The 18,168-nt window shown below is 43.7% G+C and overlaps 1 protein-coding gene across 1 annotated transcript; it reads right to left on the bottom strand.

The window, feature by feature from the left end:
• Positions 1-4,175: 4,175 nt before the first annotated feature.
• Bambi (BMP and activin membrane bound inhibitor) lies at positions 4,176-8,990 on the bottom strand. Its single transcript, XM_021150208.2, has 3 exons — positions 8,622-8,990; positions 5,388-5,675; positions 4,176-4,951 (listed from the first exon to the last, which is right to left on the bottom strand). The coding sequence occupies exons 1-3, from the start codon at positions 8,695-8,697 to the stop codon at positions 4,533-4,535; spliced, it is 783 nt and encodes a 260-aa protein (XP_021005867.1). The 5' UTR covers positions 8,698-8,990; the 3' UTR covers positions 4,176-4,532.
• Positions 8,991-18,168: the final 9,178 nt, after the last annotated feature.

Below are 18,168 nucleotides of genomic sequence, written 5' to 3'. Positions count from 1 at the left end.
GGGGGGGGGGGGGGGGGGGGGTTGTTTTTGATTTTGTTGTTTAGAGACAAGGTCTCATTATGTAGCCTTAGCTCACCTAGAACTCAACTGTCACAGATTTGCCTGCATCTGCCCAGCGTTAACTTTTTCTCTTGATCCTAGAGAATGAACCCAAGGCTTCGCAAGTATTAGGTAACTGTTTTGTGTTGTTAGTTTGATTGGTTGGTTTTTATTTTTTTGTTTGTTTGTTTGTTTAAGTTTTTCCTGAGGTGTTTTGTTTTGTTTGAGACGGAATCTCTGTGTAGCCCTGGCTGTCCTGGAACTTGCTATGTAGACAAGGATGGCCTCAAACTCACCGAGATCCTCCTGCCTCTACTTCCCAAGTCCTGAGAGTAAAGATGTGCACCTATTCTTTTGAGTTCTTAACAGAAATAATTACAGCATCTGCCCACTCCCTCTGAGAGATTAAACTCGAGCCTGATACTCAGTTTTTTTTACAGTAATTATCTTAAGTTGTATTATTGTTCCCATTCTCCAGGCAACAAAATGAAACACTCAATTTGTTTCCAGTTTGCTGAAATTCACACAGCTCTGGAGGTTTAAAGTTATTTAGGCTAAGAGGCACAGAAGAGGACCAATTAGACGTTCTAAGGGGAAAAAGCTGTCCTGGCCCTGAGAAGGGCAGTTCTGCATCTGCCATGCTAGATGCCCCTGCCTTCAAGCTTTCAGCCTATAATCAACCCATATTGAAACCAGATTTACGGGCACTTCAGAGGAGAGCTTTGTGATTTTCTAAAGCAGACATGTTTAGTATTTTAGAAGGTCAAACCCCCTATGGTGCAGTGTTTTTAATAAAATCAGTTCAACAGAAATTAGAGACACACCAGTCAATTTCTAGGAAGCCTCTAAGACATCTGAAATAAGAAGGAAAGAACATAAAAGACAAAATCGGGTTCGGATCAATCTTTTCCAAAAGGGCTAAGACTTACAGGGTATAGATACAGAAACATCATGACAATCTTAGCTCCATTTGCATCTGGTTTGAGCAAGTTTCCACTTAGAAAGGAAAATTACTTTGGGGGAGAGTGTTCTATGTCATTGCTAAACAAAGGCTGTTCTGGGTAGTAGAGCCTTACATAGCCTCCTCAAAATATATGCACAAACCCCTAATAGAGAAATGAACTAATGAAGGAATCATCATACCACTCTTGGATCACCAAAGCAGATGGGCAGCTCTGCCTCCTACTGTGAGTGTTCAGCCCTCACAGGGAAGCCAGTAAGCTAAAATGCAGAACCTACATTCATCAACAGAGCAAGCTGTGGAGAGGTCAAGATGAAGCTAAACACAGGATTTAATCTTAGGAAAAGGGGTGTCATTTCAGACAGCTAGAGCTGAATCCCCAGGAAAGTCAGAGGGACTATGAGTCCCTACCCCACAGGACAGGTTGGAGCAGACTCGTGAGTGCCTAGAAAGAGCAGGAAACAGGCCAGGCAAACACAGAACCACAGGAGACCCTGCATTCTGCTTCCAGGAGACCTTCACACTGGGCAGACCCAAGCCTTTCCTGCGGGGTGGTGCACACAGATGTTACAGCCTTTCAAAACTCAAGGCTTCCTTCGTTGTTTTTTTCTAATGAGCTGCTGAGTTGCTAATTCAAACTGACTTGAAATTCACAAATAAGGAGCACATAGAGGAGAATGTGCCTCCACAGCACTAGAGAATATAGAGGGACACTTTTAAAGCAGGGCTCTCAATCTTTCTAATGCTGAGACTCTTTAAATACAGTTCCTCATTTTGTAATGACCCCCAAGCATAAAATCATTTCATTGCTACTTCACAACTGTAATTGCTGTTATGAATCATAATACAAATATCTGATATGCAGGGTATCTGATTAGTGCCCCCTAAAGGGGTAGGGAACCCACAGGTTGATAAACTCTGGCTTAAAGAGTCATTGACCTGAGCCAGGCATGGCAGTGACAAACTGAATTCTCAACACTGGAGAGACTAAAGCATCACTATGATTTGGGGCTCCCTTTGAGACTTATATCAAAAAGCCTGGGGGAAGACGGGCAGCAGTATTGCACTTTTAATCCCAGCACTTGGAAGGTAGAGGCCAGTATGGTCTACAGAGCAAATTCATGTTCCAGGTCAGCCAGGGATACAAAGAGACCTTGAGAAACAAAACAAAACAAAACAACAATAACAACAAAGCATTAGAGAAACTGCTGACCTTGCATTCGGCAAAGGAAAGAACAATGAGCGAAGAAGATAATCATCAAGCCTTAATCTACCTCCTGCTAAGTCTGATCAATCAAGTCTCTTCTCTAGAACATCTAGAACAGTTTGAATAGTGAAGTTCAAGTCTTTGACACTTGGAGACCACAGGCATGGAGAGTGAGGACCTACCAGGTTGGCGGATGGTGCACATGACCCCTGATTATTTTCCATAAGAACTGTCAGGTGTGTGTCAGAAAAAGCTGTCAACCTTATAAAGCTAAGGGTACTATTGCTTATTAAGAATTCACTCCAGAACCTAACCTATGTTTTTCTCTTTTTTTTTTTTTTATTAGATATTTCCTTTATTTACATTTCAAATGTTATCCCAAAAGTCCCCTATACCCTCCCTCTGCCCTGCTCCCCTACCCACCCACTCCCACTTCTTGGCCCTGGCGTTCCCCTGTACTGGAGCTTATAAAGTTTGCAATACCAAGGGGCCTCTCTTCCCAGTGATGGCCGACTAGGCCATCTTCTGCTACATATGCAGCTAGAGATACGAGCTCTGGGGGTACTGGTTAGTTCATACTGTTGTTCCACCTATAGGGCTGCAGACCCCTTCAGCCCCTTGGGCTTTCTCTAGCCAGAACCTAACCTACTAGGGGTTGTCATCTATTGACACTTGAAATAATCTAATATAAACTGGGCATACTAGCATATACCTTAAATCCCATCATTTGGGAGGCAGAGGCAGGGGCAGCCAAATCTATGTGTTGGAGGCTAGCCTGGTCTCCACAATGACTTACAGGACAGCCAAATACCTAGTGAGACCATATCCTGAGAGGGAAAAAAAAAAAATCTAGGTGCTCATTTCCCTGCTAGTCACTTCAGCTCATTAGTCCACACACGTGGCACTGCTCTCAAGGAACTTCAAATTATGTTTAGTACCCTAGTGAAAGTATGCAAAGATACAGGCAAATCTCATCTTCAAATATGCAGGCTACAGGCTCAAGTTAAAAAAAAAAATCAGGTACATAAAAGAAATTCTCATATTTAACATAACAAAGATCCATTTGAGTGAAAGGCCCATAAACAAGGTAAAGAAAGTGGTAGAGGAGACAAAATGTTACCTTCATGTTCTGTCATATTCTATTTGGTTATATTAAGAAAAGGGACATTTTGAAGAGGAAACCTAATAGTTGCATTATTAAAATGTCAATTTAATGACAATCACTCCTGAAAGCCTTCTTAAGGACTAAAAAGATATTTAGAAACAGATACTCTAGGGATAATCATGTTTAAAGACCAGGAGCATTGCTTAACAAAGTTTGGCTAGTTTTGGAGACAAAATATTTAATTTGATTGGAGACAAAATAAACTGTCACAGTAGACAGTAGTTATCTTTACTAAGGACATTCTTGAGCTGGGGGAGGTGGACATAGTCACAGTCCTTGCAGAGAAAGCGGATGAAGCTGATAAAACATTCCTTTTGTCACGGCAACTTCAGACACTCATGTCCTATGTGGTCTGGCACAAGTGAGTGAGGAATTTCTAGAGCTTGGGGAGTAGCTTAGTGGTAGAGACTGTGCACTTAGCATGCACAACTTTTAGCACAAACAAGCAAAGTTCTTACATGAAAACTAAAACCAGGACCATTCTGGAAAACAACTGTAAGGGAGACACTGGACAATGGTCATTACACAAAGAAAATTAATTATACGTTTGTATAAGAATGAACAAGATCAAAACCTACATTTGAGAAGTATGAGTAAACGGGTTTTCATTCATATAATTAACATGTACTCTCATACACTTCCAAATCAAATGTTTTTTGACTGCTTGGCTTTCTGTGGTGCTGGAGAAATCACAGCCAGGGCTTCATGCACACCAGACAAGCAAGCACCTCAGCACTGCGCTGCACCACCACCAGCCTCCCCACACCGGCCTTAAGTTTTAATTCATGAAAGACACCACTACATTTTCGGACAAAAATATATATATTTTAGAAAATCTTTACAATAAATGAAGATGTAGGAGCTTACAGAGAGCACAGTGTTTTTACTTCAGTCAGCTGCGGCTCCCTAGGACGCAAAGAACCCTGGGAAAGTGTGCAGAGTCCTCTCTTTGCTTTTTATAATTTTAAAGCAAATTAATCCATTTGACTGTAGAATCTGTGCAAATAATCCTTCGGAAGAAATACCCACGATTCTCTTTTCAGAGGTCATTTTGTTTCTCCAAGATGACTAAGCGAGTTAGTTGTCTCCAGATAAAAGTGCTCCTGTCAGCAGAACTCAGAAGGCCTTCAAGGGTTCCATTTATAGTTCAGACATGACTGTCATATGAATTCCAGCTTTCCATGACCACTGTACATGCCCCAGTGCACAAGGGAGAGGATCTTCTCATTACTGAGCTCTGCTTGCCGCATTTTGTCACAGGTCAGACAGCAGTTCTCCTGCCCACTGACAGGCACCATGCACTCCAAGTCCAACTTTGCAACCTGCCCCTTCTTGGAATGTTGTCCGTGAAAGCTGTAGTGCAGACGGGACAGCATCTGCTGCCGCTCATCCTGCAGCCTCTTGTTCTCACTTCGAAGCATTCGCAAGGCCAACATAATGAGCAGCACCAAGATCAGTCCGCCAGCAATGGGAACCGCTATCACAGCTGCGCGGAACCACAGTTCTTTGGAGGAAGTCAGCTCCTGCATCTTAGTGATGAGGTTTCTGCTGCTGTCATGCTGATACCGGTTTCCTTGTCCTAAAGGAGTACAAAGAAAATGGTCAAACAAACTAGGTGATCACCTCCTAGAAGCAAGCATGAACACACAGCTATTTTCCATAGAAAGCTCATTTAAAGGGCAACTTACCAGCCACTTCCAAGAAACTACATGTTACAAAAATACCCAAAGATGCTTACAAATGCATTTGTTTACAGGCTGTCATTACTTGGATGTAATGGTCTTTTAATGTCCTCAAAATGTTCAAATAACAGACAAAGCCTATTATGCAGAGACATCTAATGCTCAGGCAGACATAAAAGCCACTCAGTTAGAGACAGGCTTTGCATCCAGCCATGATCTCTCTCTGGTGTCTCTAATTACATTAACAACAAAATCAATAGCAGACATACGAAGTCGCTGCTGTCACAGGCCTATAGATCAGGCAGTCTTTGGGTCAGGACAGCTTAGACCTACCTGAGGCTTCGCTCTTGGAAGGAGAGAGGACGTCATGCAGTCCTCGATAATTGCACATGTCTTCGTGACAACATTCTAAAGTGGGCATGGCAGGGCCAGAGTGGTTTTGGGCCTGTTTGGCTCGGCAGATGTCTGCCGTGCTTGCAAGTGAGTCCAGGCAGCCGTGGGTGAGTGGAGAATTGGTGTTCTGAGGATCGAGAAGTCTGGAGAAGCAGGCACTAAGCTCAGACTTACACATGTAACCTGTTGCCACACAGTGAGCAGCATCACAGTAGCATCTGATTTCTCCTGAAAACAAAGAAACTACATAAGCATCGAGTGAACCCCAAACTCAAAGGAACTTACTGTAGATTAGTCAAGAAGACTGCACACAGGGACAGAAATGCTCCCAAAGCAAGCAGTGTCTTAACTTTCAGTGAGCTAATGTTAGAAATATACTCAACCCAACAACAGATTTGTAAGTAATGAACTATGTTGTAGTTTGAAAGGAAACTGTTTTCATTATAATGCCTTTTGTTATAATGTAAAATCGTGTTATTTATTCATTTTTATGCTATACAACCATACAAGATAAAAATGTCAGGCTTTAGGGTTTTGTCTATATAAATATTTGATCAGAACTACTGAATTGTTTGGCATCCCAAAGGACCGAGCTAAGTTGTACAAGCCTGAGCTGACACCTTATAAAGTTATTAACTAGACACAACAATCTAGAAACTGCACAGGTCAGGAGGTTTTCAAACCATGAAACTGGCAGCTATCTGGGCTCTCTCTAGAAAGGCAAACTTTGCCTATAAAGATCCTTTCATGCATAGGGGCTTTTAGTCCGAACATTGTAAAACAGGAACTAGGCAGTTTACAATTAGTGGTTTGCTTGCCAAAGTCAATTTCTTTCAGCCCAAATGGAAAGTCATAAAAGTGGGGGATGTAAAACTGCAAGGGTAACTCCTCCTCCTCCTCCCCTCTTCCTCCTCTTCCTCCTCTTCAACTTTACATGTAATTTAACACGTGACCTAAAAGAGCAAACTTGTAACTGAAAGTCCCTGTGGGTTGAAGGAGAAATCCTTAAGGAAACCTCAAATTTTTCTCCAGGAAGTGATTAAAGTTTCTTTTATAAAACTGGATTCTGTGAGTTGCAAGGCTCTGTTAACATCTTGTCACAGTGCAAGATTTCAGGCTTGGCTATGGACCTAAGAGTTATCTATCACAAGAAACCGAGATGCCCAAAAGGCTGAACGCCCATCACTGTTGGCTGCCACAGCTCACTATTGTAAACCAAAAGCACGCATGCATACATCTCCCGTTGCAGGTCCCAATCAGACCATCTTTCTACTTACTGGAACCTCCACTCTGACATTCAACACTGAGAGCCTTGGCGTTTCCAAACCTTCCCCCCACCCCCAAGTTCACTCCTCTTCCTGCTCCTTTCTGTGAATGCCTGAGTAAGGTGTCTCATTTAATTATCTGTCCAAATTCCAGGCTACCATATGGTGTGCTCAGTTTTCACCCAGGCTGCTCACACTTCAGTTGGAAGAAAAGCCAGCTAGTTCAAACCTTGCTAACCCTGTTAGGTCCAGGTCCCTTCTCCTGCCTCATCTACTTCAAGAAAGATCCTTAAGTCTACAGCAATTCCTTTCTGTTTTCTCCTCCTCCTTCCAAGTTCAGTGTATTCTTTGCATAAAAGTTCACCAGTCTTAGGTGATAATGACTACATATCCCTGGCCTGACAAATTCTATACAAATTTAAAGTAGAAATTAAACAGATTAAAAGTCTGCTTTGAGCCTGTTGGCCTCAGATTTGGTACAGAAAGTGAAAACTAAAAGCAAGTAAAAGGCTGCTTCAGTGTTTATGAGCGCCTATTTAAAATACTACATTTTCAATGACCTAAAGCAGTCTTAATAAAATTTTGACAGGTAACCGAGAAAGTTCTAAGACTTAAAAAAAAAAAAAATTGGAGCCACATTTCTTCAAGGAGAATGGACTTCTGTATTACTGTATTAAAACAAATTTCTGTCATTTCATAAGGTTTCTTCCTGTGGCATGCAAAGGCCAAAAGGGGACTGGTATTTTAAAACAGTGAACAATGCTCTTCTGTTTGCCCCTTTCTAGTTACTGTATATAGTGATTAAACAAAAATGTCTGCTCTAGTCAAAATGGCTACAGCAGAGGCTGCTGGCTTCTTTTAAATAAAGCTTTTGAAGTCCGAAGCAGTCAGAAATCTCTGATCCCCTAATTATATCATTATCAGGCACATAGTTTCGGTATCTGTGACTTCATGTCAGCCCCAGTCCCTCCCTATTCTGCCTGCCTTTGATAGGGCCAGGAGGCTCCCCTCTGCAGGCAGCGAGGGCTGTTATTTAGGACTAATTACACCCTTCCTTCCAAAATAAATAAATACTGTAGCACCTCATCCTTGCTGGGCTGGCTTATCCTTAAACCTCAGGCCTGCTACAAGGCAATTAGAGAAAAGTGTGTTCCCATTTTTAAAAAGATGGGTTTGTAGAAAGGAGGCAGAGTGAAGGGAGAGAACTAGTCGGGGTGACGGGAGAAATTGGGAGTTAAGAGAATTTCCACTAAAAGGTGAGCGCTGCTGAAAAAAAAAAAAGGAAAAGAAAAAGCTGTTTTCTCCCCTTTTTTTCCAGCGGCGTCTGTAAAAATAAGGAGCGGGAAAGGGGATGGGTGGCAGTGCCTACTCTTCCCAAACAAACTCTCTAAAGCAAGAGGACACACTTCAACAGGCACTTACATTCCCATACTCATTGGTCCACTGACACGCACACTCCAAGATATTCAGACACGCGAAGAAACACACGCACTAGCACTCAGAAAGTCAGACACGTGCAGAAATTCAGAAGCACTAAAGTCAAGCCCCAGCTCAGAAACAGACACCCGCAAACTTAAGGACACTGTAGACACAAACTCAGACATCCAAAAACACACGGAAAAACTTAGTAGCAACCAAAAGAGATGCCTGGCCGGTCCAGTTGGGATCTGCGTTTTCTCCGGACAGTCCCGTCCGGGTACTTGAGCCCTACGGCGTCTGGTCATCTCCTTCCCTCAAGTTCAGGAGTTTACCACCGGCCAGCTGCCCCAAGGTCTGGCTGTCCTTTGACGCTCCAGGCCCCGGGCCGTGGAGCGGACCAAGGCAAAGGCGGGAACCTCATCGCGGCTCACCAAGCCCGACGGCCGACCCCCCAACCCCCAGTCTCGGCACGCAGTCCCACCGCACTCACCTTTGGTGAGCAGCACAGCTATGGCACAGAGCTCCAGCTGCAGCCAGATGAAGAAGTAGCTGGAGTGGCGATCCATTGACGCCTCGCGCTCCCGTCGCTCCGGGAGCCAGGCGCCGCTGCACTACGACCCCCGGGGCGTGCCGAGCACGAGCCCGGGCGCCGTCAGTGTCCGGGCGGGGGCCGGAGCATTGACCGGGACCAAGACTACCGAGGACACGTTCCGGGACCCGCGCGCTCCTCGGCGGTCGTCCTCTCGCCCCGCCACCCCGCGCACAAGCCACAAACAGCGGACGGGAATAGGACGTAACCACAGAGAGCAACGCCTACACCAGCCGGGCAGCCAGAGTCCCCGCCGTAAATAGCGCCCGGCGCCCAAAGCGGGCCAAGCGCGGCCCCGCCCTATGCCCCGCCTCCACTCTCCGATTGGCCGACGCCTCTAGCCCCAGGGCCCAGCAGCGGGGGGCGGGGCCAGACGCGGGCTAAGGCGGACAAGCCGCCGGGCTCCCGCTGGCGCCGGCATGTAGCACTGTGGACACGGCCGCAGCACTCCCCCTAGCGGACGCCTGCGCGAACAGCCTCATATGCGTCGCAGAGCGCCCCCCCATCCCCCGCTTCGTAATAGGTTCGGAGTTTGAGCAGACCCTCACTGCTCAGTCTCTGGTCAGNGGCCTCCAGCACGTGGCTTCGCTTTTGTCCCACCTGAAACCTGCAAGGGACGCCACACTCTCAGTGGTCATGTCCCAGAGTCCCCCAGAGAGAGTAGCTATGCCGTAGTGCCTAGCCCCGGAATCCCCCGCGGGATGGTGACCATACCCATGTCTCTAAGACCCGGACCCCCGCCTCCCCTGGACAGAAACCATCCTCCGGCCGCCAGGACACGGAACCCCCACGAACAGAGACCATGCCCTGGCTACCCAGCCCCAGAGGGACAGTGGCCATACTTCAGTTGCCGGACTCGAAACCACCAGGGACAGGGGCCATGCCCCAGCCACCAAGTCCCGGAGACACAAACTTACCCCACCACCACCACTACTTAACAATACGATTGGGGCCCGCCCGCCCGCTCGTGGCCGAGGAGGAGTAGGGTGCACATAGTCAAGAAGGGGCGGCCGTCTCTCTGCCGGCTCCCTGGCTCCCTCCGGCGCATCCGCCCGCGCCGACCGCCTTGTGATCAATAAAGCCCAGACAGACAGACAGACTGTTGATCAGTAGGAGCCGCTGGATTCTCCTGGGTAGACTGGGGACCCGGAGCCTGCTAGAGACACTTAACGAAAATTAGCAAATCCAAAAGCACCAGGCGCCAGCTAGACGACACTGGCAGAGACTCAATTAATCACCACCACCACCACTCCCAAACAATCGCAGGCAAACACACCCGCTGGCCTGATCAATATCAGCCCCACAGAGATCTCTTTGCTGAGATACCAAATCATTTATTAGGGCTTGCAGGGCAGCCTGCCCTAAAGGAACCTAAGATGGAGATGAGATGCTGTTTGGTTGTCTAAGGGGAAATGGGCTTAAAGGTTTTATTATCAGAGGGAATGGTCTTTTACCCACCCCCAACCCCAAGCAAAAGCAAGCCATCTGCAAAATTCACTTTTAGGGTCAACTAACATTTAAAAGGAAGAGAGCATAAAAGTCAAGTCATTTAGAATGGGAAGGCAAATGTGAAGAATAAGGCTGGGAGGCAGCTCAGAGTTACTTGAGGCTCTGGGTTCCTTTCCAGCACAGCAAAGCAAAAACTTAGGGGGGGGGGGTTACGGATTGAAAATCTAGTAAATTTGTTGGAAGTCTTCAGAGACATAAAAAGTTAATGAAGCTACCTTCAAAAACTGTTTGTGTGTAAAAAAAAAAAAAAGTAAATAATCTCATAATCTTATCTCTATTACTTTGGTAGGTAAAAAACTACATTTTAAAAGGAGGGAGGGAAGTTCACACTTGTAATCCAAGCAATTGGTAAGCTCTAGAGTGACTAAGGCTGGAGAATTGGCAAGAGTTGGAGGCCAGCCACTGGCTATGTAAGTGGGTTCCATATCAGCTTTGGCTGCAAACTAGACCCTGATTCAAAACATAAGACAGAATTTTACAAGTTTTAATACAAGAAAGGAAGAAATTGATTGTGGAGTACACCCTAAAATCACACAGTGTGAAAGGGGGAAGCAGGAGAATTGCAATTTCAAGGCCTGCCTTTATTCTATATCAAAACCCTGTCTCAAAAAAAAAAAAAATGCACACACATGGGCTGGAGCGATGGCTCAGTGATTAAGAGCACTGACTGCTCTTCCAGTGGTCCTGAGTTCAATTCCTAACAACCATATGGTGGCTCATAACCATCTGTAATGGGATCTGGTGCCCTTTTCTGATGTTTTTGAAGACAGTGACAGTGTCTTCATATACATAAAATAAATAGCTATTAAATACACACACACACACACATACAAGGTAAGGCAGGGCAAATTCAGCTGAGGTTTTAGGAGAAAACTGAACAAATAAGGACTCTCCGTAAGCTGCAGGCTTTTTTGCAGTCCACAGGAAGAGGGTATCATCAGTATTTTCTTGGCTGGTCTTGAACTTTGGGGAGTTAATCCAAGAGCCCTGTGGAACGTGTATTCAGATAATGACCCACTCTTTAAACCTTGGCGAGTTCATCATTAGCTAAAAAGCATCTTTCAGAGCATACTCATTTGGCCACTTTGGAGTTCCCACTAGTAGACCTCACTGAGTCTAGAATCACAGAGATTTGAACATCGAGACAATGTGTCACAAAAAAGAAGGTGACATGGAATTGTGTGCATGATGGTAGAATGAAGCCCAACAGGGTGATGGCAGGTCCAGGGATGGTATCCTTGAAGCAGTGGCACTGAGATTATCTCCTACTGAGTAAAGATTATTTGAGTAAGACCACTTCAAAGATAGAGGATCACAACAATTTAGGGCTGGATTGAGTTCGTTGTTGGGGAAGACAGGGATGGTAAAGAAAGGATGATAGGTGGAACTGCAGGTAATTCTTTGTGGCTGGGACATAAAATATGAAGCAAGGAACAGACCCAAACCTACTGAGGACTATTTACCTTTGATGAAGACAAATATTTCATTAACTGAAGAAGATGTAAGGGGATTTGCAGGTGAACACTGGATTATAGCACACACTCTCTGTGTTCCAGTTTGTCTCAGTTAATATCCCTTTTCACACTGGAGGTTGCAACAGAAGCCAGGCTAGGAGAATGTTCTCTTATATGACTAGTCACATGACCCACAGTGAACTAATATGCTAGAGGACAATGTCAGGTTAATTTCTGCCTTCCTTGGTGTTTGAGGTGTGTTCTCCCTTGTTCACTGATAGCTGTTCTTTAAGATTTGGGGGGAGTCTTCCATCTCCTGAGGGAGTTGGGAGCTTAGGAAATGGAAGGAGGAGGATTTCTAGTTCTTCACGCTGATAACATGGTTTTTATGTGGTTCTAGATGTGAAACGTGGGTTCTCCTTCTTGTGTGGCAAGCCCTTTTCCTACAGAACCATCTTTACTAAACACTAAACCAATCTTTTTTTTTTTTTTTTTTTTTTTTTTTTTTTACTTTAATCTTAACTTAGGAATATTGTTGTTGAAACAGGGTCTCATGTAGCCCAGGCTGGCCCTGAACTTCCCATACAGTCAAGGATAACCTTGAATTCATGATCCTCTTACATCAAATTCCTAAGTTTAGACATCATGACTCACCAGGCTTGGAAAACTCAAGAATCTTAGTAAGTTTCTCATCTCCCTGTTGCCACTGTTTTTCTTTTGTAAAGTATGGCACTACTGTATACCAGAGGCTGGCCTTGAACTATAATCCTCTCTCCTTCAGCCTCCTAAAGTGCTAGGATTACAGGCATGTACTACCAAAGCCTGTTTAAATAACATTTATTCTTTTGATGTCTGTGACTTGGAGATCAAATCCAAGGCTTTGCTCATGCAGAACAAGTACCCTTCCACTGAGTGACATCCCCAGTCATAAAACTCTCTCTAATTTACAGTTCTTACACTGACCAATCAAAGAACCCCTCCAAAAACACTTGTATTTATCAAATTAATATCTTTTACTATTACATATTTGTTAAGGTTATTAGTATCTTCTTTTGAGTTTTATATTTGCATATTGGTTCTAATATAATTCAGAGCAAGAACTTGAGACTTATTCCTCAGATTTCAACTCTTATTGCTTGGTCAAACTTTTTTTTTTTTTGTTTTGTTTTGTTTTTTGAGACAGGGTTTCTCTGTGTAGCACTGGCTGTCCTGGAACTCACTCTGTAGACCAGGCTGGCCTTGAACTCATAAATCCACCTGCCTCTGCCTCCCAAGTGCTGGGATTAAAGGCGTGTGCCACCACCCACCACGCCCGGCCTTGGTCGAACTTCTTAAGTGGCTAAAAATTAGTTATAAGAGAAACAAGCTTGTACTTTAATGGGCTTTTCAACTAAGTGAATGGGAGTGTTTGAATCAATGTAGAAAGTCAAAATTAGGTTAGGGATAATATGTCAGTTATGAGCCCATATCAATAGTCAAGAGAGCAGGCAACAATTTTAATTCTATTTAAGATGTTTAAGGACAACTGCTTCTCTGTAGAATTTCATTGTGTGTTCTGCAAGAGACTCTCTTAACCACTTTCCTACATTCTGCTTCTTCAGTTCATATAGCTATGGCAGTACAGTCATGAAACCCAGTGCTTCCTCTGATTATATAGTCTTCTGGCTGCTACAATTCACTTTGAGTTCCTAATAGTAGCTTTAATTAAAAAGTCATTTTTTTACCAGGTGGTGGTGTCTCATACGTTTATCCTAACTCTCAGGACGCAGAGGCAGATCTCTGAATTCGAGGCCAGCCTGGTGAATTCCAGGATAGCCAGGGATACACAGAAAAACTCTATCCTGAAAAACAAATCAAACAAACAAAAACTAACAAGAGCAAAACAAAACAAAATCATTTTCTTTCAGTAGAAATGAGTTCAGATCTGAACATTGTTTTCAGGAAACTAAGGTCAAAGGTAAGAGATTAGTTTGGATGAAGGGACCAGCTGTGAGATTAGGGGGGTTAGCTGTTTGGTTTTGATTTTCCATTTTTCTTCCATTATGGAAAAAGAGATAAAGGAACAGCCACCTGAAGCAGGCTGGTTGCACAGTCTGGGCGGTAATATGATAAGATCTGGGAAGAAAAGTCCGAGACTGAAACTCAATATACATTCCAATGTGTTCATTTGCTTTTGAGGTCTTACCCCAAACAGTGAGTTGTTGCTCAGTTCAAATTTTAAAGTAAATAAACAAATAAGATAGAGTACTAAATTTGTGGTACAATAAAATCTTCCCTTAAGATCATTGGGAACTAGGCAATGAGCATTATCAATCAAACAGTATTGACTATATTCTGTGCAATCATTGGTCTCTGCAAAAGCCTTTGTTCTGTTGGGTTGTATAATTTGATCACCTTCCACCTCCCACCCCCACCCCAGTTATGATAATGACCTTTCAAAAAAGTGTCCAGTGGCCTGCTGGTTTGATGTCAAGTAATTAATTTTAATGCATTTTTTTTTATATTCAAGTGCTGAAACAATCCTATACAGTGGAAGGATCACTTTGACACAATTCCTAACCAATGGGGAACTGACATGAACCAGTGTGTTCCATCTGTTTAATAGGTGACACTTTTTTTTTTTTAGGATTAAAACTTGTTTGTGTCTAAGCCATTGACATCTGAGAGCTTTGATATGTTCATATATTCGTGAGATAGACACATATTTATGTCCTTGCTGACATCACATGAAACTTGGCATGCTTTCCTTTTGCCCACCCCCCACCCTTCCCTGCCCACCCCCCACCCTTCCCACTTGTCTTTGATGGCCCAGTGGTGACTTTTCCCAACACTGAAATTTCACTGAGACAGAAACTGAGGCCTTTTGCAGTGGAACTTTGCCAACCTATTTGCCGTCACTTTTTCTGGTGTGGCTGCTGTTTGTATTTTTGTATTTTTCACTATAATATTTTGAGATTACTTTTTTAAATTGACAGGCAAAATTGCATGTACTCATGGTATGCATCATAATAGCTTAAAGTATATATATTCTGGAATGGCTAATTCTAGCTAATTAACAAATGGACCATCTTACATAGTTATCATTTCTGTGGTGACAACAGTGAACTTCTCTCTGCATTTTTGATGACTACAATGTATTGTCATTGGTACACACTGTACAGCCTATCTCTTCATCGTATTTAACCTATCTCCTTTGATCAAGATCTCCCAACTTCCCTCCTCACTAACCATTCCAGCCTGTAGCAAATGTGGTTTTACTTTTAATTTCTTTCTTTAAAAAAGTTTTCTTCATTACATTATTTTTTATGTGTATGTGTGGAGGTAGTAGACGCCTGATGAGAACAGGTTCTCTCCTACTACCATGTGGTTCCTGAGTTAGCTCAGGCTATCAGACACAGCAAACGTTTCTACCCACCAAGACATCTTGCCAGCCCTGCACACTGTATTTTACCAGATTGGTGTTTTCTTATTCTTCACATGAATCGATTAGTTTTGTCTTTTTGGTTTATTTCTTTTCATGTTACCACAGGATTCCTTGCATTTTAGAGTTGAATGGTAAATAATATAACCAGGTAGTGATGCTGAACTTTCCAGAGTCTAGAGCCACTTTGGCTTGTGGAGTATCTATACCTGTTGTCTATCTGTACCCTGTCTTTTTAGTTGATGAGAGTAACTAAGAGTGCTTTTTATCTGCTTCCCAAGACAGAGAAAATTTGGAGTGAATAAATTGGCTTTTCCCACAGGTGTAGTGTGGGTTATGGAATGCTGGGGATGGGTGGTAAGAAACCTGTGCTTTAGGAAGCAGATGCCACTGCCTGCCAGTCTACGTGTAACACAGGAGCAAAGCGCACAAACTTTACAGTCTCTTGTCTCTTTGGGACTCTGTCACAGCCTGTACCACTTAGCCAAATCTCATAAACTCTCAGGAATATAGGAGAGTTCTATAAAGAAGTCTACACAGTTACCCAACTTCCTATTCCATTGGCTCCTTCAAGAGATTATAAAGCTCTTCACGATAAGCAAATATTTCTTACTGGGACTCAGCTCACCGGGAGAGCACTTGCCTTACACAAATAAAGGCTCTGAGTTCAATGCTTAGCAGGTCTCCCTACATACTTTCTCTCTTTCCCCTCTCCCCTCTCTCTCTCTTGCACACATGCACACACACACACACACACATTCACATATACATACAGGCACACTCACATACACACTTACATACATACATCTGCACACACATACACACATACATTTCCATCATCCTTTCTATTCCTGTTGATACTTTCACACTGTAGTCTTGCATAAATTTTATTTTGAAAGAATTACTGTTGGTAACTCAATTTTGAAGGGAATAGATATAACTTCGTAAATGAAGTAAGTGGAAAGTAGGAAACATGGATGATATGAAACTTAACATGCTCCATGACTAAGTGTGGTGTAAAAACGGGCACAAGACAAATACCCTTCTCTGTAACTCAGGAAGACAGCAGTGGTAGGCAACCTTCCTGCCCTGAGAGTCTCCATAGTGCAGATTCAGATGCTACTGTATGTTTGTTATCTGTAAAACCCTATGGAAATGGTAAATGTTATTTTCATAGAAAAAAGGTATTTGCTCAAAGTGAGGTTTAATTCTCTGAATGGATTCATGGTGGCTTGGGACTTCCCTCCCAGGTGACTTTAAGATTTTCCCTCCCCTTGAGCTGAAGAGTTGAAGTGTGAACAATGCCACTGCCAATCCAGCCTCCAGCTGGGACAGGATGATGGTGTCATCTCTAAAGGGCATGAGTCTTGCCAGGGAAGATTTGCTCCTACTGTTGGTAGGAGTCCAAGAATCAGGCAAGACAAATTGGTCAGCTAACTTACGATTATGCAAGAAACGTAGCTCTTCACATGCAGCTGTAATTCGTGCCTCCAAACTAGGAAGGATCTCTCCCACTGTAGAGGGAGGCCTTTGGAACACCCACTTACCATTCTATGACCTTTAAAAAAAAATTATTATTATTAAAGGTGTCTCAAGTTGCTTATTCACTGTCAGAAGCATTACACAATAAAGTCACCATTAATTACAGGCATACTTGCATGAACATGCCCTGCATTTTTTTTTTTTTTTTTTGAGTTCAGGCCAGCCTGAACTCAATATATAGTCAATATATAGCCAAAGATGACCTTGAACTTCTCCTTCTTTTTTTTTTTTTTTTTTTGAGTTCAGGCCAGCCTGAACTCAATATATAGTCAATATATAGCCAAAGATGACCTTGAACTTCTCCTTCTCCTCCTTCTCCTCTTCCTTCTCCTCCTCCTCCTCTTTCTCCTCCTCCTCCTCGTCTTACTCATCCTCCTCCTCTAGATCCAGGCGGCATTGCAGACTTTTGTTGCTTTATGTGGTATTAAAGATTAAAGCTCCCAGCATTCTAGGCAAATCCTTTACCATTTGAACTCCAATCTCAACCTCCAGTATTAAAACTACTGAAAAAGAGGCATGCTCTCAAATTAATTATAACCCGCCTGCCTTATCTTAAGGGGCTACCTGAATTCATTACATTTAAAACTTCTTAGCTATTGTTATTATTTGGTGTCATGAGATGATCAAACCCAGGGCCTCTCACAGGTTAGAAAGCCCACAACTATTGAGCCAGTCCCCAACAGCTTAATTTTAAGGTAGGTTTGAAGAAAGGGGAGGGAATGAGCACTGTATATTCTTTTTCTTAACCTTCAACCTTGAAGGTTAAATATCTGTAGTTTTTCTAGCCCTTCTGAGTGCAAACAACACAGGGTGGGGTGGGGATGGGGGCTGTGGTTTACCAGAGATCATGGGTAAAAGGAACAACCAATGCATTTTCAGGTCTTGAATCTTTCCGTCATCCAGAGTCCAGCTCCAGCCAGGGTGAGAAGGAAATAGAGGTTTGGCCGACTTAAGACGATGAGGAACACAAATCCAGAGAACTGACTTCAGGGGTCTCTCTCTCTCTCTCTCTCTCTCTCTCTCTCTCTCTCTCTCTCTCTGTGTGTGTGTGTGTGTGTGCGCGCGCGTGCTGGTTTCTGTTTTATTGGAATACAAGAAAGGATCTTGTAGACATTATAAAATAAATGGGGTACGTCTAAGTTTTCATCAAGAATACAAAAATAAACCTTAGTTTACCACCCTATCTACAGACAAACACACCCAACCACGTCCAAAACGAGGATGGACAGAGGGGTCAGCGAGATAGGAGAGAGGCTCAGCCTCCAGCAATGAGCAAGGAAGTGAAGGACTGAGGCGTGGCAAGCTCCCTGGGGGAATGCGCATGCTGGAGAGCACCAATTATCATAATTGAAGGTAATGGTGCCTAGGCGCCGCTCTGTTTTATTTCACTCAGCCCGACCCAGACGCTGGGCTCGGCTCATCCCGGGCCAAGCACTCGCCCTCCGGGGTTTTCCGGGCCTCAGTCCCAGCTCAGCTGCCCAGACCTAATTTCCCTCAAGTTCAGGTACACACACCACCAGCG

Source organism: Mus caroli, chromosome 18 (genome assembly GCF_900094665.2).
Source record: "Mus caroli chromosome 18, CAROLI_EIJ_v1.1, whole genome shotgun sequence".
Lineage (NCBI taxonomy): Eukaryota > Metazoa > Chordata > Mammalia > Rodentia > Muridae > Mus > Mus caroli.
This window is presented reverse-complemented; position numbering and strand designations above follow the sequence as displayed.